At 32.6% G+C, this 26,809-nt stretch overlaps 1 protein-coding gene across 6 annotated transcripts in view; it reads left to right on the forward strand.

Moving 5' to 3' along the window:
* The window catches only part of LOC145291514 (ceramide kinase-like protein), a 149,812-nt gene that overhangs the window by 57,383 nt on the left and 65,620 nt on the right, over positions 1 to 26,809 (forward strand). For all 6 annotated transcript variants that reach the window (XM_080137485.1, XM_080137492.1, XM_080137507.1 and 3 more), the window contains exons 2-4: positions 10,473 to 10,693; positions 19,237 to 19,425; positions 25,572 to 25,697. In XM_080137485.1, the coding sequence (XP_079993611.1) occupies positions 10,507 to 10,693; positions 19,237 to 19,425; positions 25,572 to 25,697 (502 nt within the window). In that variant the 5' untranslated portion in view covers positions 10,473 to 10,506. The remainder of the gene's footprint in view (positions 1 to 10,472; positions 10,694 to 19,236; positions 19,426 to 25,571; positions 25,698 to 26,809) is intronic.

The following is a 26,809-nucleotide window of genomic DNA, read 5'->3' on the forward strand; positions in this document are numbered from 1 at the left end:
GAATAATAAAATGTATCTATTCAATATAGATTGCAGTAGTGACATACTTATTGTTTGAAGTACAATTCAGTCAGGTATAACTGGAAGTAAAGTATAAGCTATGGCGTATTTAGTCATTAAGTCAAGTATCATGCTTCAAATTGTGCTTTAAACGGAAACATTAATTTCGAACGTGCATTCGTCATATCAAACTGTTAATTGTATTTAAGTTTAAAATGAAAAAATCAGGTATCATTGTGAAACTGTGCTTTAAACAGAAAAATTAATTTCGAAAGTCCCTGTCATATCAAAGAACCTACTCTTAATTTTATATTTTGAGCCTTTAGGCTTGTGTAGTAATAAAACTTCACAAATGCACTTGTGATTTTAGGCTGTGTAAGATGTTGATTTTGTTCAAAATCGCCTGTTCCTTCTTTTATCGAATTATTTCGATTGTCGATACTTATCGAAGATATTCCGACACAAAGCCTATCTAAGAACACTGCCAGGCGCATAAAGTACTTTCATGTGAAATTTCATAAAAATCGATCCAACCGTTTTCGAGTCCATCGGGAACGAACTCAGATACACAGAGTTCCTTTAATATAATCTCTATATAAATAAAATGAACTCATTTTTTCACGTCTGATTTTGACATTAATAGGATTAAAAATCAAGATATTTCATGCAAATATAATATGCACAAACGGCAGAACAATATCTGAGGTGTGTTATAGGCTTATTATTTCTCAAATTCCTCGATAATCTTAGATTTCTATACTTTTTCTGCTGAGAAGTCACGGCCAAAATCGGTTAAGATCAATGGAAGTGGTAAAATATTTTCTCTCTAATAAATTCCTCCTCCCCCTGCCACCACTTAACACCGTTTGGGGATCGTTCACAAGGAACAGTTGAGAAGAGAACACCGGTTTGGCTTCATAGTTCTTTCATGTGAAGTTATTTAAAATCACTAAACTAAGCTGCAGTGCTCTGTGGCGTAGTGGTTAGCGTGCTGGACAATTCACATTATATTTTCACGTTCGCGCCGACCTACCGTAGTCGTTTCTTTTTTTTTTTTTTTTTTTTCCTAAACAACTGGAATGGACTTTTCTTGGTGGCCGAACTGTTAACGTTGCAGATGTTTTTTTTTTGTTTTTTTTTCACACTTTATTTTCCTACTTTTACTCATGACTCCGGGTTTGATCCTTCCTACTTACCTACCATAACATTTTTTAAAACTCCCCCCCCCCGTCCCGGAAACAAACACTCGGGCAACGCCGGGTACCCCCGCTAGTAGTAGATATATTATTATTTTATGTATCTATTTTCACTATTTACTTCGACAGTGTTCGATATATAAGTAGACCTAGGAAGTAAGTTTTGCCATATATATTTTCAAAACTTATAAAATATCTCATTTTATGTATGTACATATGTTATAAGAAGATATAATATATTATGCATACAATGACATGATGCAACCAGGAGGGCGATGGTGTTCAACACTGCTTGAAGATTTCCACAGTAATTCCGTACTTGCCATTCTTCAATTTGCCAATCATGCTGCTTATTTCATTGACAGTGCGAGTATCTCTGTAACACTCATACATAGATGAATAAACATTGGAGTGGACATGAACCAGCGTTGAAGGATGATCATGGTTCAGTAAGGTCGCAAAATGACCTTTCCAACGCTCCTCTAGGACAGTGATAACATCATCAATCGAGGTGAGAATATTTCGCTGATGGCTGAGTTGTTCTCCATGCTTAAGTTTACAGCCTTAATGTTCTGATCTGCTTGGGCTGAGTGGATGGTCTCTCAGCAGAGTTGTTTGCATTGCTTGGAGTTGCCACCAAAAACTTTTGTTTTATCTGCCAGTTTAATATTCCTAGCAGAAATCCAGTCTTTTGAGCAATGCTCAATACATGAGTAGAACTAGACAGAAAGGTATGAAAATATATTTGTGGCAATTAAACTACAGCAATAATAATTTTTAAAATATTTTAAATAAAAATAAACATATTTCATAAAGGCATCATACATTTTGATGAAAATAATCAAAAAAGAACAAAAACATTCTTTTCACATCATATGCACACATTTTCTTAAATTCTAATGACTATTTCACTTGAAAACAAAATGTTTTCACCTAACAAACGCACCAAATATTTACAAATATTATACTTATATGTTATTTCTTCAAATTACTCATCTTGAGGAAATCTTCGAATAAAGATGAAACGTTGAATATATAAATAATTTTGACTTTTCCTTTTTCATTTTTCGAATATATATATATATATATATATATATTTAGTAATGTGATTGATAATTATATATATATGCGACGTTCGCTCTTTGTTTATAAACAAAGCAGTTAGAGCACCGTAAAAGTGATAACGGATGTTTGTTTAAATAGATATTTGGCGAGATTATTTATGGGCGCTGCTCCCGTGGGTCGATTGGTAGAACTGCTGACTGTCAACGCGATGGTTCTAGGTTCAATCCTTGGCTTGGGAGAGGTGTTATTCTAGCGGCACTAATGAGTTGTGATACAACGAAACAGGACTGTATGTCGATGATTACATATATATATATATATATATATATATAATTATTTTTTTTTTACTATAATAATTAAACACCTACAGACACTAGTGTTTCATCCTTTCGGAAATCTTCAGTGCAGGGTGTCACAATTAACACCAGTCAACAGATTCGAACCCGGCAACACGAGCCATCTCTGGCTCAATTAGCAAAGACCGTATCCAATTAGCTACCAATAACCGTGAGAAATAACGTTGAATTTAAACATTTTAAATTTCAAATGTTCTTTACGTCAGTCACAGTGATCTAATGGTTATACGATGATCCATGCATAACAGCTAAATTGACCGACTTAATCCAACTGAAAGTGCTCAATGATAAGAAACAAGTTTATTTTATATATATATATATATATTTATATATATATATATATATATATATATATATTTGAGCTGCAATCTTTTCTTTAAACATTATTTTATATGATAGACAAATTCTGTCTACATACTCTTTTCCTAATTCTATTTACCTTTTGTTTCTGGTGGGAACTGGCTGATGTATCTGCCATGCTTACTTTTAATCTAAATACTTTCTGATCTGTCAGGATTCATCAAGGGTGGTTAGCAGTAAAGGTTATGTGCTAAGATATTTAGAGAAATGATAGTTGTTTTTTTTTCCCTCACAGAAGTCGTGTTATCTACGATATTAATAGTGTACTACAGTTGAACCCCGGTTTACGGTGGCCCCGAGATACGTTTTTCAGGTTATGATGTGGAATACGATGTTTTCCCAACCCCTCATTACAGTATTTGCCTCGCCTTACGGCATTTATAATGTTATTTGTTTATATACATGTGTATTTATACTGCAGTGTATTTTGTTCCTAATTTTTAATATGTACTGTATAAAATTTTGTTTAGGCCCCACCATACGGCGATTTCACATTACAATCCCAACCCCTAAACGAATTAATGCCGTATCCAGGGGTCTACTATTGTCCATATTCAAGTATTTAAGGATATTGGCACTATTATTAAAATTTATTTTGTTGATGAATTTTTCGATATTGAGAGCAGGGTCAAGTATGTCTATCTCATTTAATGGAATGTATATATATATATATATATATAGTAAGTTATAAAATATATATGGCGATTAAGCTACATTGAATATTCCGCGTTTCATCCACTCTAGGACTCTTCAGCCTGAAGAGTCCTAGAGTGGATGAAACGCGGAATATTCAGTGTAGCTTAATCGCCATATATATTTTAAAACTAACTAGCTCTACCTACGTATTGAGCACTTTTGAAGTAAATATTTAAAGTTTATGCATAAATTTATACTTTCGTATAATAATTTTATGTGAGTAAATTAAGTAGTTATATAATCTTATTTATAAAAGCTGTATTTGCATATTGAGCACTTTTGAAAACATTTTTTTAGTTCATATGATCAATATATTTGAACTTAATTAAATATAGATATGCACTAACACAGAAACGTAAGTTAATTTCTATAGTCTGTTAATTTCTGTATATATATATATATATATATATAGAGAGAGAGAAAGAGATTTATAATAGCATTTAAATCGAGTTTCGTAATGAAAAACCTCAAAAGAATAAATTTTAGGTGTATGTTTCAAGAGATATATATTTAATAATCGTTTTAATGAGTCAGCATATTTTGGACAAGATGGGATGACAGATGAAACAAAAATGCAAAACAAATCTGCTATGGAAATATCCCCCCAAAATCGCCAAAAATACAGAGACACCTTCTCTTGCAAAAAACTGGAAGAATAGGTCAACTAACAATGTCCCAGGTATTTTTTTAATGCATTGACCCAGAACTATATAGATAAGAAAGGCTCTGTAAACTGGCTAAAAAGAGAATTGCTGAACTGTGATTAGAAGAGAATTATAATGATGTCAAAGATCAAGGCTAAATGACCCAATACTTTTAAGATGAGTGGTCTCAGCAATAACAAGTGCAGGTTCTACTACATAGAAGTAGTGTACCTATTTACTATGCCTCCCCACGGGACAGAGTTAGACACCAGGGTCGTTTTTTAACGTGGAGAAAAGGTACAAAAATAAAAATTGTCTCAGTCGTGAAGGACCTCTCCTCCACCGAAAGAGAACAAGAAAATGAAGTGCAGCATCTGAAGAACAGATACCACACTTTGATCTTGACCAAAAGTGTAAGCCATCTGGCATCCAGCTGTAAGGTTCTGCTGGGGACTGCTCTTATACCATGTGACACAGTGGAGCATGTAAATATTTCCACTGTATCATCTGTAAGACGTTGAATATTGAATGCAGCAGCAAGTACTGGGAACATCTCTATCTCTGCTATTGTATAAAAGTCACTTTGTGTGTGTGTGTGTGTGTGTGTGTGTGTGTGTGTGTGTGTGTGTGTGTGTGTGTGTGTGTGTGAGAGAGAGAGAGAGTGTGAGTGAGTGAGTTCCTCATAGGCTGTTGTTTCAGAACCTATCTTTTGCAAATTTCACATAAAGCTAATTTACGTGTCTGGCAGTGTTCTTAGATATGTTTTGTACAGAAATTCATCCAATAAGTATCAAAAATCGAAAAAATCCGATCTTAAATATAGCTTTTCTTTTTTACAGGTAAAAATAATTTTTAAAGGGAAATAATAAAATCTTAGTAAATCATTTCTTCTTAAAAAACTAAATGATTAAGCTAAGTTATTATTATCTGTCTCCTTGAGACTTTATTTTAAGCCTAAATAATTAGGCCCAGTTATTATTATGTGTCTCCCAGAGACTTTAAGGTCTGAATTGTCGACCTATTATTCAGGATTTTTCCTTCAAATGAACATTATTTATGAACTTCTGTAAGGTAAATTAAAGACGAGAATTGAATCCTTTCATCAGAAGGCATCATTCAGCCCCCTTCAAATGGCTGTAATCTCTGATCTCCGGAGAGATGTACCAGAATCCAGTTCCTGTTGAAGATGAAACACTATTACCTTTCAAGGTTGTTAACAGCTCTTTTTCGGAAGCAAAATGGGCATTCCTTTTTTGCAACAAGGAACTAATAAAATTTGTCTTTAATTCTAAGGTAGGCGTTTGTTGTACTTTGTCTTATTTTTGCCACTGTCTGGGAGCAAAAACAGGTGAGACAAATATCTCACATCATCTCCATTGGCTTAAGACCAGTTTTTATTAATATTATTATTATTATTATTGGAATGTATCTCCGTATCAAACACCATCTACTATGATTATGCAATTCCTACAATTAACAAATTTGACGAAATGAAATGGAACAAGAAAAATAAAGAAACAACCTTAAATGATGAGCTAAACAGTGAGAGGGGGGGGGGAAATAACGAAATGCGAAGACCTTATATACGACATAAAAAGAAACTGGAATCTTAAGAAGATCTCTATCATTCTTTATTTTTGATGATATCTTTCTGTAATTTTAACACAATCTCACTAAGACATTGGGAACTTTTTTTTTTTAAATGTTACATTCAAGCAATCTTTATTCATGAAAAATGATGTCATTTAAATGTTGCCCATTTTAAGCTTCGCATATTTGTGCTGAAATGGCCACCACATTCACCAGATTTGACTAACCCCGACTTTTTCTTGTGGAGATATCTTAAAGAAAGAGCTAACAAACCCCAAACCCGGCAAAAATTGAAGGAAAACATCAAGAACGAAATAAGGGAGAAAAATCGCAATCCAGAGATTCTGTAATCTGTCATGAATAATGTTTTGGAAAGAGCACAAATATGCAAAGCTGAAATGGGCAAAATTTACAAGACATTATTTTTCATAAATAAAGATTGTTTGAATTTTGCATTATTTTTAAAATTCCCAATGTCTTAGTCAGATTGTGTTAAAATTACAGAAAGATATCATCAAATAATCAAAATAAAAGAATAAGTTCAAAACTCTTCAGTGACTTTTTGGATACTCTATAGTAGCAACTGGACTTATGAAAAATAATTTCAACAACTACCTGGCAAATATACCCGGTGGACCAAGAGCAAGAGAGATACAAACAATTGCATTTAAAGGGACGGTTAAAATCTTTAAAAATCTTAAAAAGATCTTTAGGTTGCCATACATGAGATAGCAGTTAAATGTCTGGCATCCAGTAGGATGCCCCATCCTCAGCTAGAACAAAATGATAAAATAATTTAAAAAAAAAAAAGACAATATATCCCATTGCTTTGAAATTGTTTTTGTGCATCTTTTAAAAAAAAGCAAAGGACCTCCAGTCTATTGACAAGTCAACTATTTTTTGCATGAAGAATATGTGCAACTACCAAAAATTAATTCTTTTAACTTCAAAGGAACTGTTTTTGGAAAAAGTTCTTGTTGAAGCCAGTATTCTATATCTCTGTAAAGCCATCATTCGCCTGTACATAGATTAGTGTTGTCATATGTGGACTGGTGCACCAACCACGAGTTTCCCCCTCTTGAATAGAGTGCGAAAAAAGAATTTCTTACATAGCAGATCACACACTGTCTATAAAGTTCCAGCTCCTGTCGCATTGCTGCAGTGCTGTGTATCTGGCATGTGAACAGATTTTCAAAGTAACTTTTCACTTATCAAAGTTTCTAACTGTATTATCGGTGGTGTGTCTCGTACCTGCTTCTACAGACAGTTGATTTGAAACTATTTGTTTTTCTTTTTTTCTCAGCTCAAAAAATATGACGTCATTCGTTAAACTGACTCGTACCTCTGATTTGTTAAACTGATTTGACCTTGTTCTGTTTTGACTTCGCATGTCACCAAGCCTTGATTCAACCCTGACAATTATTCTGTTTTGCAGATTTGGGTTATCATGACATGCACTCAATGTGCCTATGCCGAACTTTATACTAGCTAACGTAATTGCTATTAATATAGAATGGCCAATATGTAACAAAAGAATTTTTTGTGCTGAAGATCTGCTTATTAAAAACAAAATTCTTAAATGTATGTGCATAATAATATTTGATGTTGAATTTTTGGAGCATAATTAAAAATATTGTTTATGTTAAATTTGGAGTTATAATATGTGAGCTCTCTTCGACTTAAAGGCCTAATCATTGAGCTTAATTTTACCTGTTAATTTCGCCTAACAGGGAGACCATACGTTGCTGGGATTGAATTAGGATTAATATGTTCTACCCTTTCAATGCATCGAAATTGGTGAAATTGCTCGATTTTTCAATCAAATCGATTGATTGCCTACTCTAGTTGGGTTCCCACCACAGTACACCAGGAGAAAGTTTCACATGCCTTCCCACAGTGACTTGATCCACAATATATTGTAGTCTATATTGCACTGTAGAGAGCCTACTGTTGATTTTATAAAATTATTTTTGAATTAAAGTTTAAAATGGAAAAGTTAAGTATCATGATTCAATTGTGCTTTAAACAGATGAAATAACAGTAAATTAAAAATCTTACTAGTCAACATACAATTAAAAACTTTGAAATTGTTGTTATAATCAACGTTTGCAGAAATGGAATTTAATATAGTGATCATGAATTCACATATAATCTGAAAGTAAAATTTAGTCAATGTATTAAAATGATTAATTTAATCTCCAGTTAGAAATCCATAAAAAGCAAAGTCGAACAAATTTATACAAATGCTGTCTAGGAGTTCTTAGCGAGTCAAATTATAAATAATAATAATAATACTTATATATATATATATATATATATATTTATATATATCTTAGAGCAAAAGCATGCAGGAAATGATTTTCGGGGAGACAGACATAAACATGCTAACAAGAGTTTGGTCTTGAATTGTAAGCCATGTTTAATTTCAAAATAGTTTCCGATGAGTCGCCATTCTGTACAAGACCCGAGCAAGAAGAATTTTTAATGGGTAGCTGTTGTGTACAGGTCCTGAACTTTATAATTTTGCAGGTAAAAAGCAAAAAATCCTTTTCGTGCCGACATGAAAAAATTATGTGCTGGAATGCTGAAAAAAAAACAATAGTTTTATTGAACAATTCTGGTTGCTGATTGGTTGCTAGCAGAACGTGGCTCAATTTCATTCATCAGTTCCTATTGCCGGTGTCTATAAGTAGAATCTTCCAATTTTCAGTAATCATAACCTCATTAAACAAAAAAACATTGCAACATTCAGTGTAGGTGACTAAATACTGGTTCCCTTTGTGTTGGATTCGAACCCGATGGTATCGAAGGTTTTCTGACCTTCTGAAGCACAAACATATATAAATAAATATATTGCTCTTATATCAATATTTTCTTTATAATCGAGCACTTTTTTGGGATTCTCCCCCACGGATCTTATTTATTTAAATACAAGCGGAGGGGGGGGGGCTAGTTTTGCCCGGTCGTAAAATATGCTTAAATATATTTTAATTCATGCAGATTTCATATTTATTACCGTCAATTCTGTATTGAATATTATATTGTTCGTGATACATAGTAATGATTTCAAAAGATTTTTAAAAAAAATGACTTGAGTGTCATAAACTAGAATCAAAACCAAAACATTTAGCGTTCCAGCCACGTTCCCTACCGTTTGAGCTATCAACAGATAGATTAGAAAGATTTAAAATTAAACCACTTCAAGCTAAGAAATATGTCGTCGAATTGAAATGAACATTTTGCATTTCAACATCCAAACAAAGATTTTACTCGTTATAAACCACCTTTGGTGTATGATTACTATTTTCTGTTAATTTTAGTGTTATGTGACCAGTAGTTTAATAGTTTATTGGTTAAATATTTTCATACAGACACACCCACATATATATATACGCCTACTGTTTTATTTATATAGATTTTCTTCTGAGGAATTCCCATCACTTTTTCAAATAGAAAAAATCTTGAAAATAGTAAATGAAGTTTATCTAAAATCTATTAATAAAGTCGTTTATGTCTGTCCGTTAGACTATCAGTTTTCATTGGGTGATTTTTCAAGCAAAACGAATGGCATATTTCGAATCAGCAAGTTCCTCTGGATGTTTTAATCTAGTTTTAAATGATTGTTTTTTGTTTTTTTTTATTGTTATAATGTTAGAAATAAAATCTTTCTATTTTAGTTAGAATATATATGAAACCGAAATGATCAACTGGAAAAGAACTTGGGCATTGTGAGAATAATTTCCCAGATAAGAACGATAGTCTGAATAATATAAATTATAAATCCTAATCTCAAAAGTTCTGAAATATAATAAATAATATATATAATCTCTATCTCTACTATTATATTAAAAGGGCTTTTTGTGCATGAAAGAGTTCGTTCCCTATGGAATCCGAAACAGCAGAACTGATTTTTTTTTTTATTTCACACAAATGTACTTTATGTATCTGACAGTGTTCTTTGATAGACTTTGTACTGGAATGTCCTTGATAAGTATTGATAATCGAAAAAATCCAATGAAAAAAGGAACAGTCGAAATTGACCAAAGTTAACACCTTATACAGCCTAACAACACAAGTGCATTTGAGAAGTTTTATTACCACACAAGCAGAAAGGCTCGACCTATAAAGTCATCTGTAGATTTTTTGATATGACAGGAGTATGTTTGAAATTAATATTTCTGTTTAGAGCACAGTTGAACTTGACTTTCTTATTTTAAACTTTAATTCAAGCCATTATATATAAAAAATAATTTCATAAAATCCACAGTTAATTCACTACAGTGCAATGTAGACTACAATGTATTGTGGACCAAGGCATGTGAAACTTTCTCCTGATGCACTGTGATGGGTCTCTAACTAAAGCAGGCAATCAATCGATTTGGTTTAAAAATTGGCAGTTTCACAGATTTTGATGACAATAAAATATGGGAGTGTGAAACATTTATTGATCCTCATTTAATCCTTAGTAACGTTGGGTCTCCCTGCTAGTAACATATATATCTGTGTGATAATTAATTATTAGTTGATATTTTTTCTAAACGGTTCTTCCTGACTTGTCTTTGCAGGTAGAAGTTGGTATCCAACAGGAATCTCCAGGTAATGGCAGGGGGTGGTGATATTATAGAGACCCTTGGTTCTAGTGAACCAATTTCCGATGGGAATGAAGCCCTCTCAAAATTTCCGTTGATGTTTTTATGGCAAAAGAAAAAATCCAAACTGTTTCTGGATTCGGACTATCTCACTTTACAGAATGAAGCTGGGGATTCCAAGGTGAAACCTTTTCAATGTAAGTATAACATCTTCATTTCTTGCTTCAATCAAACAAAAAATATTGAGTAGATGTTATCGATCCATAATTATTGATTATTTTTCTTGTTCTAAAATTTAAGAAAATCTTAATCGTTTTTAGATTTTTTTTTTTTTTTGTGATATGTACCGTGAAAAAGATATATTCGTTTGAAATAACTGAGTGGTTTTAGCTATTATGATGTCCATGGTTAGAGTTGGTATATCCTTAGTATGAGGCCTTCAGTTTATCGTTTTGATGTCTCGTAAGCTGCTCTACAAGTCAGTATTCATAGCTTAACCAGCCAATCATATCTTTGTGGGGAAAGACCCAGATGTGCTCATATTCATTATATCAGTTTATTTTTCTTTTTACAACATACCAACTCCTTTGGGATCACTTAATGACAAATTCAAACATTTGGTTAAATTTTTCTGCTTCAAGTTCAAATTGTTTTGTATGTGTATAGTTTTGCTGCAGCCTTGCATGCCTGTAATAATCACAACAAACACAGTTGTATAATTAACGAAAACTGTATTAGTATGTTACAGAAGTACACATCATCATTCTGGGGCCATAACTGTCACAAATTACTACCCCATAACATCTAGAACTATTCAAAACGAATGCCTCAAACTGCTAGATAAAAGGCCACCGAAATGACCCAGTTTCTACCATATTGATTGTTAAAATCGGAACTTTGACTGGCATATCTCTGCAATGGCGACCAAATAGTTGGATGCAACTATATTTATAGCCTTTGGTAAATCCATTAGTCCTGAAATAAGTAGATCAGCTTACCCCATAACAATTTTGTAAATAAATATTCTGCAAACAATACATTCTATTTACCCTACAGCTAAATCTCTAACGTATCATGATTTTGGATAAGAATGGATCTTGAACTTCAGTCTGTAGTGAAATGGGGCTATAAGTGGATGGTAACATTTAATGCTACTAAGACTAAGCTTCTTTCCTCTAGCAATTACAAAATACCTTCTACACAACTGATAACACTCTACATGAGATATCATCATTCAAACTCCTCAGCTTAACATTCACAGACAACATGAATTGGAACAAATACATTGAGGACATTGCCAAAGCTGCTGCAAGGTAGGTGAGATGCTTCTACTGTGCTAGAAGATTACTCATACCTACAAGGCCACCATTCACTAATGCATTGAGTATTGTTGCCACATATGGGATGATGCATTTACCACTACTCTCTCACTCTTAGACAGGGTCCAAAGAAGAGTCAAATCTAATCGATCCCACATTATCAGCCAAGCTCCGACCCTCCCATTAACTCAATATTGTAACCTTGTGTCTGTTTTACAAGTACTTTAATGGAATGTGCTCTGATAAGGTCATAGCATTTGTGTGCATGCACAACTGAGGGACATTTGTGAATTTAATATCCCTACAAACTTCCTCCTTTGAAGAAAGCCAACTCAACCTAGCCAGGGCAAATGCTGTATCAGTCGTAACTCAAACTGTCCTACAGATGGGTCTTACCATTGGATGTATTTTAATGCTAGGACCAAGTTTCTATAAGAAAAAATGGATATAGTCAAGATTATCTGCTCTGTTTGACTTCCGGTTTTTACTGTCCATTTGGTTGGATAATTAGATGTGGTCAAGCAGACAAAAAAGACATTTTCATCTTGGGGAAATCTGAAAGGAAGATAATCATTAATCAGATGTGACCATATTTTGCTTGTTATCGTCGTCCCATCTGCAGAACATAAATTGAAAGTCAAAAAGGGCAGACAAGCTTGACTATAATTGGAAAAATCCAGAATAACATCCTCACAGATTTTCAGTGTAGGAGAATAATGAAGATGAACACCGGTTGCTAAGACATCAGTGGATTACTTCCCCTTGGGCAGTGAGACCTAAACAGTGGAAGGTGAAAGCATGCCTCCCCCATGGTGAATCAAAATCCGTGTAGAGGAATGCAAGATGATGCTATCCTAGCCCCTAATCCAACCTTACATGATAGAGACAATCCACAAAAGTGGGAAAAATTATTCTACCATGCTGGGCGTATTCCAGCATTGGCAGAATATCCCCTTCCTAAGATAGAGATTCCACTCAGGTGGTGAGTTAATAAACATTTGTATTTGTTGTGACATGTCTTCATTATATTTGTTGATGTGTTAATGAATGTGTATATTTGTTGATGTGTTAATGAATGTGTATATTTGTTGATGTGTTAATGAATGTGTATATTTGTTGATGTGTTAATGAATGTGTATATTTGTTGATGTGTTAATGAATGTGTATATTTGTTGATGTGTTAATGAATGTGTATATTTGTTGATGTGTTAATGAATGTGTATATTTGTTGATGTGTTAATGAATGTGTATATTTGTTGATGTGTTAATGAATATGTATATTTGTTGATGTGTTAATGAATGTGTATATTTGTTGATGTGTTAATGAATGTGTATATTTGTTGATGTGTTAATGAATGTGTATATTTGTTGATGTGTTAATGAATGTGTATATTTGTTGATGTGTTAATGAATGTGTATATTTGTTGATGTGTTAATGAATGTGTATATTTGTTGATGTGTTAATGAATGTGTATATTTGTTGATGTGTTAATGAATGTGTATATTTGTTGATGTGTTAATGAATGTGTATATTTGTTGATGTGTTAATGAATGTGTATATTTGTTGATGTGTTAATGAATGTGTATATTTGTTGATGTGTTAATGAATGTGTATATTTGTACTTAGGCTCAGTCTGGTTAGTTATTATACATTATTTATGCTTGTTAAATGTTTTCTACTTCAGGTTAATTAAATTAACTTTTAGACTCTAATACTTGCAACAGTTTACTTTAACAACGATATTACCAACAACGATATTACTTTAACAACGATATTACCAACAGTTTACTTTAACAACGATATTACCAATGGTACTCTATTAAATAAGTTGACCACTGTACATGCATCAAGGCAGTTCAGTAGACTGGAAAAAGAAATACCTGCCCAAATCTGCAAAAGTTGAAATTGCATGAAGAATGGAGGCTTAGATTAACAAAATTAAACCATTTTTTTTTAATTCTCTTATCTATCCGCTTGTAAACTCTATTTTTACATAACAGTATGCTTTTGATAGCTTTACAAATTGTTGAGTTCAACCCATTGCACTTATTAACAAGGCTAGGAGTACCTAGGAAAGATCGTGTGATTGATGTTAATGGATACTGAAATGGAAATACGTTGGGTCACTGGTTAGTATTAGATGGGTAACCATGTGGGAATATCAGGCACCATATGTAGGAGGATGTTGACACCTCCTTGCAAGAATTGCAAAAACCTAAAACCATCATTACAATATACAAGTGACTGAGTACCACTTGGATAATTGATATTCCCATGAAGCTTCTTTTGAATGTGAGTGTTTCTGAGTGTTGCTTTGATATGAGTATGGTACTGAAACGCTCTATGCGGGGTTCAAATCCTATCAGATCTGTTGTATTTAATTACATCCAAAATCTGTTAGAAAGGGGATGAACCTACAATTTTACTTCAGCTATAAGTAAAAAATAATTTGTGTTCAATAAATTGAATGCAATTAACCATGTTTGAGCATTAGAAAGAAAAAATATGTGATTAAAAAACTAAACCAATGAATTGTTCGGGTTGGGAATTAAATAACTTAAAAAGGGGTTATTTTGCCGAAAAACAGGCAAACTGAACCATGTGCGCCTCGTTTTTTTTTATATATATACAAGTCGAGGATATGTTCTTGACAATCGATCCAATAAAATCCAAGCCATTTTTAGAGTTGGGGATCTTGCTTCTGTGCCTTGATTTTTCAATCTCTAACTTCTGACCTTGTATCACATTTTTCCACGGTGAAATGTACATAAATAAATACCAACCTTGAAACGAGTATTCTAGTTGGTATGTATCGAAAATTACTTTTCTGCTTTTGAGTGATAAAAAGAGCTGACAACCATAGATTTAAACGGTACAATTTACAATTTTAGGACAAACATTTGTCATTGTAAACATCTTTATCAGTGGCATGACAATTGTAAATCTTAATCATAGATTAAAAAAAGAAAGAAGAAATGTCCTAAATTAACTGTTAAGACTACTCACAAAGATGGGAGTGGTGAAATTGCACATTTGGGAAAAAAAACTGACTGCACTAAAACCTGATTCGTCTTTTATCTCAAATAAAAAAATTGTTAAATCATGCTTGAATAGTGTTTGTGTTGTCGTGTTGCCCCTCCCCACCTCAACGAAAGTGTAGGCAAAAGGATAATTAGTATGATTATATTCATGCTAAAACAATTTGAATTGCACACGCACACACTGAGTTTGTTGTTTTTTGTCAATGGAAATCGCTCTAAACAAGGCGTGATGCCACTTGACAAAGAATTAACAAGAGCGAAAGATGATTATTGAAAAGACAATGTCTATTGATCTTAGTCTTAAAAAGGCCAGGTAGGTAGGAGGAAAACAGTCAGAAAGGGAGTTCAACAAGTTCGTGAAAAGCAGCTACTAGATTAAGTATTACACTGAGGTATCAAAACAAATTGACGGAGACCATGAGATTAACGAGTCAAACAAGCTGAACAAAGGAAGCAGGGAATGGATCAGACAATTCTGAAGAACATATGCCATAATCTATCCATCTATATATCTATAAAATTGAACGTGTCTGTGTGTGTGTGTCTGTGTACATTTCCCTACGCAATAACTCTGTCAATTTTTAGTCTACAGACTCGAAATTTGATATACAGGGTATGGAGATTTGGGAAAATCGATGTGATCGGTTTTCAGCCAGAAATTTGGCGATTAAGGGGTCAAAGTTCAACGATTTTACCTTTGAGAACTCTACCAAACTCCTCTGACAATTTTGGGTCTAAACACTTGATATTTTAGATATTGGTTCCTTGGACATGGATCTAACTTAATAACTTGATTTGAGCCCAAAACAATAAATATTAAGGGGTTATAATAGGGGTCAAAGTTTAAAAAAATTACCGGGTTTTTGTCTTTTTTTTTTTTTTTTTTTTTGCTCAATATACACCTCCAAACACCCGGGCAACGCCGGGCACCCATTGCTAGTTGTATTTATAGAAATAACTGAGACTAGCAACATCATATCTGTGTAAGATAGGTTGCAGAGAAATTGCTGTTATTTTTTTTCTGGTGGGTCATCTTTTTTACTTGTTATTTAATCTCCAAACGTTAAAACATCTTATAAGTAACTCATAAAATACAAAATTCCATAGCTGAAGGGAAGTTGAGGATTCATAAATTTATATGAGACTGTCAGTGCATAAATTCTAAATTAGTTTTGATTTTTTACTTTTTTTTTTTTTACTTTTTTTTTACTTTTGGTATTATTTTTACTTTTTGTTAATTTTACTTTTTATTTTTTACTTTTTGTTTTCTTTACTTTTTGTTTTTTACTTTTTATTTTATTTTTTGTTTTTCTTTACTTCTTATTTTTAACTTTTTTTTTACTTTTGTTGTTTATTTTGTGCTTTTGATTTTTTACTTTTTGTTTTTTACTTTTTGTGCTTTACTTTTTGTGTTTTACTTGTTTTTTTACTTTTCGTTTTTTACTTTTTGTTTTATCTTTTGCTTTTTTTAGTTTTAGTTTTAGTTTTTTACATTTTTTTTTAGTTTTTGTTTATTTTGCATTTTTTATTTCGTTTATCTTTGATTTATTTTTATTACTACTTTTTTTATCTACTGATTTACCCTGAATCATAATTGTGTTTGTTTCTGAAGTTTTCTTTTTCAAATTGAATATAAGTGGATATATATATATATATATATATATATATATATATATATATATATATATATATATATATAGTTTTAGTGTGTATTTTGGTATTTGATGAAGAGTGCACAATTTTCGCAAGTTGTAGCATCTTAATTACTAATTTTTTTATTATGCTGCTGTTGTCTTTTGTGTTTTTTAAATTTTTTCTGAACTTATTATTATGAAGAATAAATAAATTGATTGAAAAAAATACATTATCGCTGCTCCTCTTAATATTTGTATTTTTTTGTTTTGTTTTTTGTATTTGGAAAAATATGAAATAAAGACGTTTTATTATTATATAAATTTTCGTATGGTCTATGATCGTTTTCTTCTTTTGTATTTTTCCTTTTAATATCCTGAAGATGTCCTCTGCGATAGGGACGAAACGTTGATCATTTCATAAATTCATTCGGTTTTTCTTTTTTCAAAACAACATAGCGTCAACCATCGCTGGTATTTTTATTTTATTTTTATGCATATTAATGAGTATACTTTATTAATATTCACCACTCTTGTTTATTTGTTTTCTTATTCAGTGTTCATTTCTAAATGGAAAAATATCGATTAAAAACATTTGGTGTTTGTCCAGAATTCCCCTATATTAAAAAAAAAAATCTTTACATACACGTGACTAAAAGAAAATATCATACACCAAAAATCGTGTAAATTGATAAAGTAGTTTTATTTGTAAATAAGATAATCAGATTTTGTGGCCAAGCAAATAGCAGTGATATCAAAACAGGCTGAAAAATGAGGGACAACTTCAAATAATTCAAACTTGCAAGATTTTAGAAAGCTATTCGTAACATGAAGACATAGGAAAATCCCAAATTCGCTTAAAAATGATTTTCTTTATAAAACAAATCTTCTTGATCGACTTATGTGATGTTTAGAATACATTTTCTTACTATCACATATGAGGCGTCTTCAATAAGTTTCCAAACTTTTTTGTACAGACATTTAAAATTGTCATAAACTCTTTTATGTTATTGCTATGCATCTTATGAGATGACTGACCAATTTTTATGATTTCAGGTTCAAATGAACAGCTACAGCAGGAATTGGAATACACCCTACTAAAGTTTGGTTGTGCCATCTGAACATGAGGACACTTTAGAAGAACGATATGCAATAAAATTCTGTTTAAAATTTGTAAAAATTGCCACAGAAACATATGTAATACTTCAGACTACTTTTGGACCATCTTGCATGTATCAAGCATCAGTTTTTGAGTGACATAAGAGATTCAAGGAAGGCAGTGAGTTTGTGAGGGATGATGAGAGATGAGGGAGGAGTAAAGAAATCGGAACACAAGAGTTGATTGGCCAAATAAAGAATTTCATGTCTAAGGACCGTCGTGTGTCTATAGAGACAATAAGTGCACAGTTTGATGTCAGTGTGGGAACTGTTTATAATTATTTGTGAGGAACTGAAGATGTGACAGATTTACATTAATTTTGTCCCGAGTATGTTCAGAGAGATCACAGACTATTTGACTAAGATGAGCATCAAGACAGTTCGTCACCCTCCCTATAGTCCAGCCCTTGCTCCCTGTGACTTTTGGTTATTTCCTAAGCTCAAGGAAAACCTTAGAGGTTGTCGTTATGAGACAATTGAGATGAAAGAGGCTGCGATGAAGATCATTGACATGCTCATACAAAAGGACTTCCATGGGGTCTTCCAGAAGTTGTTGGAACGGTACAACAAGTGCATTGCAGCCGAAGGAGATTACTTCGAAGGGGACTACAGTTTCATGTGTGTATTATCAATAAAAGTGCCCATACGAAAAAAAAAAAGTCTGGAAACTTATTGAAGGTACCTCGTACGTCATACAGATCTTTTTTTTTATATTACTCGCAGTTCAGCCCAGCTTTGCTCAGGCCCTATTTACTGTTCATAAATTTATGTTCATATGTATATATATATATATATATATTAAAAAGTTTGACTTATATCCAGGTAACCTACATCTAAAATTTCAAGTGTTTAGACCCAAAATTGGCAGAGGAGTTTGATAGAGTCTGCAAAGGTTAACTCTTTCAACTCTGCCCTTTGGCAGCCAAATTTTCGCCCAAAAACTGATTAAAAATCTTGCTGCATGTCTGAATACCCTTTATATAATATTTCAAATGTTCAGACCTCAAATTGGCTGATTAGTTAGCTAGAGACGGCAATGGTCAAATCTTTTGAACTTTGATCCCTTGGCAGCCAAATTTTCAGCCAAAAATCGATTTAAAAGCTTGTCCTATTTCTGAATACACTTTAAGTAAAATTTCAAATGTTTAGACCAAAAATTGGCTGAGTAATTTGGTAGAGACCGCTGACGTCAAATTTTTTTAAACTTTGACCTCAATTTTCACTTATTTTATTTATTGTTTTAGGCTCAAATCAAGTCATAAAGTTTGATTCATGTTCACGTAATCTACATATAAAATTTCAAGTGTTTAGACCCAAAATTGGCGGAGCAGTTTGGTAGAGTTTTCAAAGGTCAAATCGTTGAACTTTGATCCCTTGACAGCCAAATTTCTCACCGAAAACCGATTAAAAAGATTTTTCCAAATCTCAATACACATTATGTCAAATCTCGAGTTTGTAGACTAAAAATTGACAGAGTAATTTAGTAGGGAAATGTACACACATACGCATACAGACAATTTCACTTTAATAGATTAATGGGTGTATTTTAAGAAATTGTGTTCTTGTTTATTTGTTTTTTTTCTTCTCCAGTGTCCATTACTAAATTGATGTCTGCTGAATGTAGCCCTGCCAATGATGGGAAGCAAGAATCCACTTTGACCGTTCATTACATCAAAGACTGCAAAGAGAAGAAACTGGTTCACAACACGTTGATTCTTTCTGGAAGTGAATCCGATTGTTCGACAACAGCAGAAACTATAAACAGTCTTTTACTTTCAGGTAAGAATCAGGCCAGGGCGAAAGATTTTGCCTTTGAAAATAAAAAATGCAAATCTTTATTCGTAATACTAACAACCTTTCTGAATTTTTGAGATGAGGATTGATTATTCATATTATCTGGATTCTTCAAACTACTGTTCTCATCTTGAGTGTGATTTTCACAACGTTTCGGTCGATGTAACCTCCGACTTTCTTTAGGTGTATCTTGTAAAACTCTGGAATCTCTGTCGAATTCTGGAATCTGCACAGAATTTTGAACAGAACCCTTTATTTAATTCGCAGGGTGGCATATATAGTATATTTTCACTTGTTTCTGAGAAGCCCATCTTTTTTTTTTTTTTCATATATTAATTATTTTTAAAAGAAAAGAAAAACTATTAGCCAGAATTATTTAACTTTAATTACACCCGACACTCAAATATAATTACGAATTACTTAGGACTGCTACTCAGTCATGGCTGACAGAATGAGAACATGCTACACCCATAGACTAAATAAAGGTTTCTGTTTGAAATTCCGTGCAGATTCTCGAGTTAAACAGAAAAATCCTCTAGTTCAACAGGAAAATGTCAGAATTTGACGCAATACACTTGAAGAAGGTCAGAGGTTATATCGATCGAAACATTGTGAAAATACCACTCAAGATGAGAACAGTAGTTCGAATAATCCAAATAACATGACTGACGATCTTTGCTCTCTATAACTTAATTCCATCTGTGAATGAACTTATAATGTCTTACTTTAAACTTTACGTCCTGATGTGAAAGATGAATCTAACTTGTGTTTTATCTCATTTCATAATGTTAACCTGAGTCCATCTAACCGGTTTGCAATCCTTGGAATAAGTGATAATATGAGGGAGCTAGGTCAGGAGAGTATGGAGGATGTGGCAAGATTTCCCAGCCAAATTTTCTTAGATCTTTGGTCACTAGTGCTGTACAAGTTCGAGAATTATCATGATGACTCCCTTTCTCTTGACTACAGTAGATCGTTTTCAGGTCAACATGAGTGAGAATATTGCATAAAAATATTGATGATGCTTTAATAATCTAAAAAAAAAGTTATAAATTAATCATGGTGATATGTCGAAGAAGTAATAACAATATGCATAAAATAAATTACAATCGTTTAAAATGTCTCTTCTATAAGCCGACAAAAACTTTTTCACCTGATAGATAAAAAAATAATTGCAATAACATTTTTAAGGAAAATAAACTCTGAAGAAAACCCAGTCTTTTTAAACAAAACTGAAATAAGATAAATCTTTGAATTTTATATTTTTCGATGCCTCCATTCAATATCAAGAGATAATAGATAACCCTTGTAAGAGTAGCTGCGCAAATAACTGTGAGACAAGGGTTGTGAAATCTCCAACCACACCTCTCCTGAATCGGCACTGCTTGAGTCTAGTGGCAAGGAGATGTTCTAGACGACTAGAAACAATAAGTGGAGAGCACATACAGCACCTGAAATTCCCAAATAGTCACCCATTTTAGTACTTACCAGGCTCAACGTTACTTAACTTCAGTGATCTAACGGGAACCAGTGTGTCAACATGATTTTATATATATATATATAATTTTTTTTTTTTTTTTTTTTTTTTTTTTTTTTTAAACAAAAATAAATATTCGTTCTGGCAAAAATTTACTCACTAATGTTTGTGCAAAATTTCAAAAAAATCTAAGGCGTGGTTATTGAGAACAGTGCAAACAAATGAACGGATAAATGGGATTGAATTACTAGGTCCAATCCTTCCTTTGTCGGTGAGACCAAAAATTACAAAATTGGGTAATAAATACAGAGTTAGAAGAGATGCGACTTACATGTCAGTTACAATTAAATTAAGACGATAGCTTATTAGATCAATTAAAATATTATACTTCAAACATAAGTCAATCCCAGAACTATAGTATATTTTATTTATTTTACGTGAGTAAAGTATATAAGAAAAAGCTATAGGAAAACAAAGTTTAACTAACTTAACTTGTTGCCTTGACCTTTGTGATAAGTGTAAAAAAAAAAAACAGTCAAAATTAGACACCCTCTTAAAAAACAAAACAAAAAAAACCAGTCAAAATTAGACACCCTCTTAAAAAACAAAACAAAAAAAACAGTCAAAATTAGACACCCTCTTAAAAAAACAAAACAAAAAAACAGTCAAAATTAGACACCCTCTTAAAAAACAAAACAAAAAAAACAGTCAAAATTAGACACCCTCTTAAAAAACAAAACAAAAAAAACAGTCAAAATTAGACACCCTCTTAAAAAAACAAAACAAAAAAAAACAGTCAAAATTAGACACCCTCTTAAAAAAACAAAACAAAAAAAAACAGTCAAAATTAGACACCCTCTTAAAAAAACAAAACAAAAAAAACAGTCAAAATTAGACACCCTCTTAAAAAAACAAAACAAAAAAAAACAGTCAAAATTAGACACCCTCTTAAAAAAACAAAACAAAAAAAACAGTCAAAATTAGACACCCTCTTAAAAAAACAAAACAAAAAAACAGTCAAAATTAGACACCCTCTTAAAAAAAAAAAAACAAAACAGTCAAAATTAGACACCCTCTTAAAAAACAAAACAAAAAAAACAGTCAAAATTAGACACCCTCTTAAAAAACAAAACAAAAAAAAACAGTCAAAATTAGACACCCTCTTAAAAAAACAAAACAAAAAAAAACAGTCAAAATTAGACACCCTCTTAAAAAAACAAAACAAAAAAAAAACAGTCAAAATTAGACACCCTCTTAAAAAACAAAACAAAAAAACAGTCAAAATTAGACACCCTCTTAAAAAACAAAACAAAAAAACAGTCAAAATTAGACACCCTCTTAAAAAAACAAAACAAAAAAAAAACAAAAACACTATTCAAGTACAATTTCATAAAAAAATCCGACATATACTATCTAAATCATGGGAAATAGAATCGTCTGGTTTTTCTTAGAAAATGAATAACAACTTCTCAATCTAACATTCACAAGCAACATATATAGAAATAAATGCATAGAAGATACTGCCAAATCTGCTGCAAAGAAGGTTGACTCCCGCAACTGAGCTAAGGAACTTTTCACACCTACCAGTATCCTATACGTCTATCAAGCCACTATTCGCTATGCATGGCATATTGTTGCTATATTTGGGCTAGTGCATTAACCGATAGTCTCTCCCCTTTTGGGGACAGGCTGCAAAAAAGAATCTCTAACTAAAAAGGTTCTGTGCTGTATATCAAGCTCCAGCCCCTGTCCCATCATCACAAGCTTTCATCCCTGTGCTTTCACGGAATGTGCTCCAATGAATTTACTGCATTTGAACCAACCCAATGGAAATACCCCCGATCAACAGACTAGCAGCAAAATCGCACCACTTCAGTCTAGATGGCTGAAGATGCCGAAAAACTTTCTAAGTGGCTTCTTTTCTCATCTCCTTGCCTTTGGAATTTTCTCCCTGTTTCCCAAATCGTACCAACATTCAGAAATTTAAATCTAATGTGAGCAAACATCTTGCCACAAAACTCCCCACTTAGGATGTCCACTATAAATCTGGGCCATAATCACAGTAGCTCTGTACATCTCAGTGGCAATATTTGGAATGAAATAGTTGTTTTTTAATTATATTTTGTAGAACTTGCTAACCCATCATAGCAATTGCTAAATTGAACTGTTCAACTTGTATCCTTCTTTAGTAAAGTTTCTTTTCTATCCTTAATATTTCTACATGAGTAACAAAAAAAAATCAAACTTTGAATTCCCAGGACTTTTTTTTTTTAATTTCTTTATTTGGTTTTAGCTGAGGGTTTCAGACATCCACTATTTCAAACATTCCAACTGAGATATCTTTTTAAGATTGTAACTGTCCTTTTAAATGCAATTGTTTGTATCTCTCTTGCACTTGGTTCATTGAGTATATTTGTTAGGTAGCTTTTGAAATTCTTTTCATGAGTCCAATTACTACTATAATTACTGGTATGATGGAGATCTTCCTAAGATTCCAGTTTCTTTTTATATTGTACATAGGACCTTGGTATTTTGTTATCTTTTCCCTATAAGTTCTGTTTAACCCACCACCATTGGGAATACTAACTTCTACTAAGGTTGCTTCTTTCTCTATATGTCAGGTTTAATAGCTCTGTTTTCTAGGTATGTATCAGTAGGAAGTGCGTAATCATAGAAGATAGTGTACGTCTTATTTCTGTTTTTTCTGGTAAACATGTTTCCAGGACTTTCCTCTGCATTCGATCTTCAACATTTTTTTACAGATGGTCCAGTGGAGATATTTACACACTCCATTGTGTCGCATTGTATAGTAGATGTCCCCCAGCAGAACCTTACAGCTGGGTGTTGACACTCTACTTCTGTGTGGCAGAACCTGCACTTGTTGTCATTGCTGAGACCACTCATCTTCTTAAAAGAATTGGTCATCAAACCTTCATGTTGGGCAGCCATTATAATCCTTATAATCATAGTTGAGTGATTTACTTTATATTTTTTCTTTTTTTTTTTACATTGTGACCTATGATTGGTCTAATGGTGGATTGGTCTAATCGTATCCATCGTATCTCAGTCTATTTCAATTCAGTAACAAGCATGATAGTGCCAGACTACAGGAAATTCACTCGCACGTTAGTAGCACACGGATCCTCAGGATGGCCATCAATATATCATGGAGAAGCCACGCAACAAACCAACAGCTTTATGGTGACCTACCACTAGTATCACTAAAAGTTCAGCAGAGAAGGATTAGATTAGCCGGACACTGCATGAAACATAGCAAAGAGGAAGCCAGTTCTCTGGGTACCAACAGATGGACACCCAAATCGTGGTAGAAGAATTACCTACATTGACAACCTGCTACAGGACACAGGATTGGAAAGTGTTCGGGATCTGCAAACTGTCATGTGAGATCGAGAGAACTGGAGAAGTCGTGTAGATTCGGTGGTGAAGCATCCTGAAAGACGACGGAGATGAGATTAGTAGCAACAATTGACAAAAATCCTGATGCACAATAATAATAATAATAATAATATTATTATTATTATTATTTTTATTATGTTAGATTTTAACGTCTCTTTTACATGTGTTATGCATGTATTAAATGGCTTCTACAGTAAGTAGAAACTGACTTTCCAACTAATCTATCTCTAGCCAGGTCTTTATTTATCACTTTTTCTTTAAAATCCATCCTTATAACTTTCTTCTATGTTTTATTTGGCCTCTATCTGTCTATTACTTCAACTGTCATATATGGCTGATGGAATAACAGCAAACTATCTATGAAGAGTCCCGTTTTAAATCAAAACAATTTCTGAGTTCAACATACAGATTCTTGAGTTCAACAAGAAGGGCGGACGTTACATCGGCTGAAACGTAAAAATAACATCCAAGATGAGAACAGTTATCTGACTAATCCAAATAATAAAGATTATCAATCCTCATAAAAAGCAATTCTGAAGTATAGTTCGGGCAGCACAACTTCACCTTCAAAATGAAATGGAGAAAAATAAAAAGTCCTGAAAGATATTAGATTTTATGCCTAAATGATGAGTAGACCATATTTTGTTATATTTTTCACGGCATCTTGACATTTAACTGTAATAGTTGAAGAGAGATACATTTCAAGCTGCATACGTCTCCTTTTAACTCTTCATCTCTTTTTCTTTCTTTTTTTTTCCTGTCAAATATATCTTTATTCACTTGTAAAGCCATGTCTTCTACATATCCAAAAAAGATGATATATGTTAGCCGTTTAAGTTCAAGAAGGATTTTTGACTGATTTGACCATAAGTTTTTTGTTTTTTACTCTTTTCAAACATAATTATTGTCCAGTGTTCACCACAAACTGTATCCAAAAGTTCCTCATGATGGCATTATTTTTGTACAAACTGAGAATAGAGGAAAAAGAAAATGTTCATATTTTTAAGTGTTAAACTATTACTATAAACATATTATGGAATTTTTATTCTTTTGATTCAGATTTGAACCTTATTGAATATTGTAAATTTTTTTGCTGCTTTTTTTTTATTATTGTTTTGTGCTTTTGTTGAATATTGTATTTTTTTTTTTTTTTTTTTTCTTTTTTGGTGAAAAAAAATGTGAATATTTAAAATGAGTTTTGAATCCTGAATTTTTACTTTCTTGTTATTTGTCAAAGTTCATAAAAGGCCCAGACGTCTTTTGGTGTTTGTCAACCCTGAAAGTGGACGACGGAAAGGGAAAAAGGTCTATGAAAAAGTTGCGCCTCTGTTCAGCCTCTGCAAAATTACAACAGATGTAGTAAGTGAGTAATCCACATAAATAAAGCTAATTACAAAATGATATATTGAAATAGATTTGCCAATTTTTCAGTATTTATTTTAATATATTACAGATTTATAATAATGCAAATTAAAATATGATACATATATATATATATACACGTTATGTTGTGTAGTCAGGATACATATTGAAGACACATAATACAGAAGATGATATTTATATACTTTTACATCACAACGACGACTGAGGGCTTCATATTATTATTACAGAGCTGAGACATTTATGCAACAGTTCTTGTTAACACAGATATATATGGGAGGTGCACCTTTATGAGGATGAGGACACATAATACTTTGATGGAATCATACAACTTCTGTTTACAAGATGATAGATAAAACACATTTACCTTTTCCTTTTGGTGGAATGACGACAAACGAAGACAACAGTTTACAAATAGAGGTGATTCTTTATTCATAACAGCTGGTGATGATGGTCAGGGATTCAAGCCTTTACGACTACATGGTCTTATCTTCTCCCCCCTCCTTCTCTGGCTCTGTCTCTGACTGTGACTTTCTAACTTTGAACCCTGTCTCAATATATTGGGGAATCTCTTTTCTTGATGATATCAGAGGCGTGTTGAAACAATGTGACTCCTTCACCTTTCCAATTAAACATGCGCTTTGTATATGCATCTGCACGCTTCTAGTAACAAAGAAATTTTTCAATTAATTTGTATCACTTTTAACCTATTTTGTTGATCATTATTTTAAAACTCGTATTGTCTATTCTTTTAACTGACATATTAAATATCCAGTTATTTCTAAAAGAATGAATAATCGACTGCATTCCTAAATTAAATATCTATCCCTGATATAAATAAACGTCCTGGATACGACCTTAAACTATATCTGATGGTGAGGCCCCAGCTTGCGGGCTTTGGGGAGTGTGGAGCCACCCTTTAATTACCATTGCTCCCAGATCCACTCTGACCCGCAGTGGTAGTACCTGTTAGGGTCCCAACTATGGGTTAAATAGAAACCGACTTGAAAAAAAAACAGATATATTCTATTAAAAACCTTTTCTTCAAAATCACTAGATTTGGCATTAAAAACAACCAACCAACCACCCAATATA

The sequence above is a fragment of the Euprymna scolopes genome, chromosome 2 (genome assembly GCF_053919585.1).
Source record: "Euprymna scolopes isolate OS-2025 chromosome 2, ASM5391958v1, whole genome shotgun sequence".
Lineage (NCBI taxonomy): Eukaryota > Metazoa > Mollusca > Cephalopoda > Sepiida > Sepiolidae > Euprymna > Euprymna scolopes.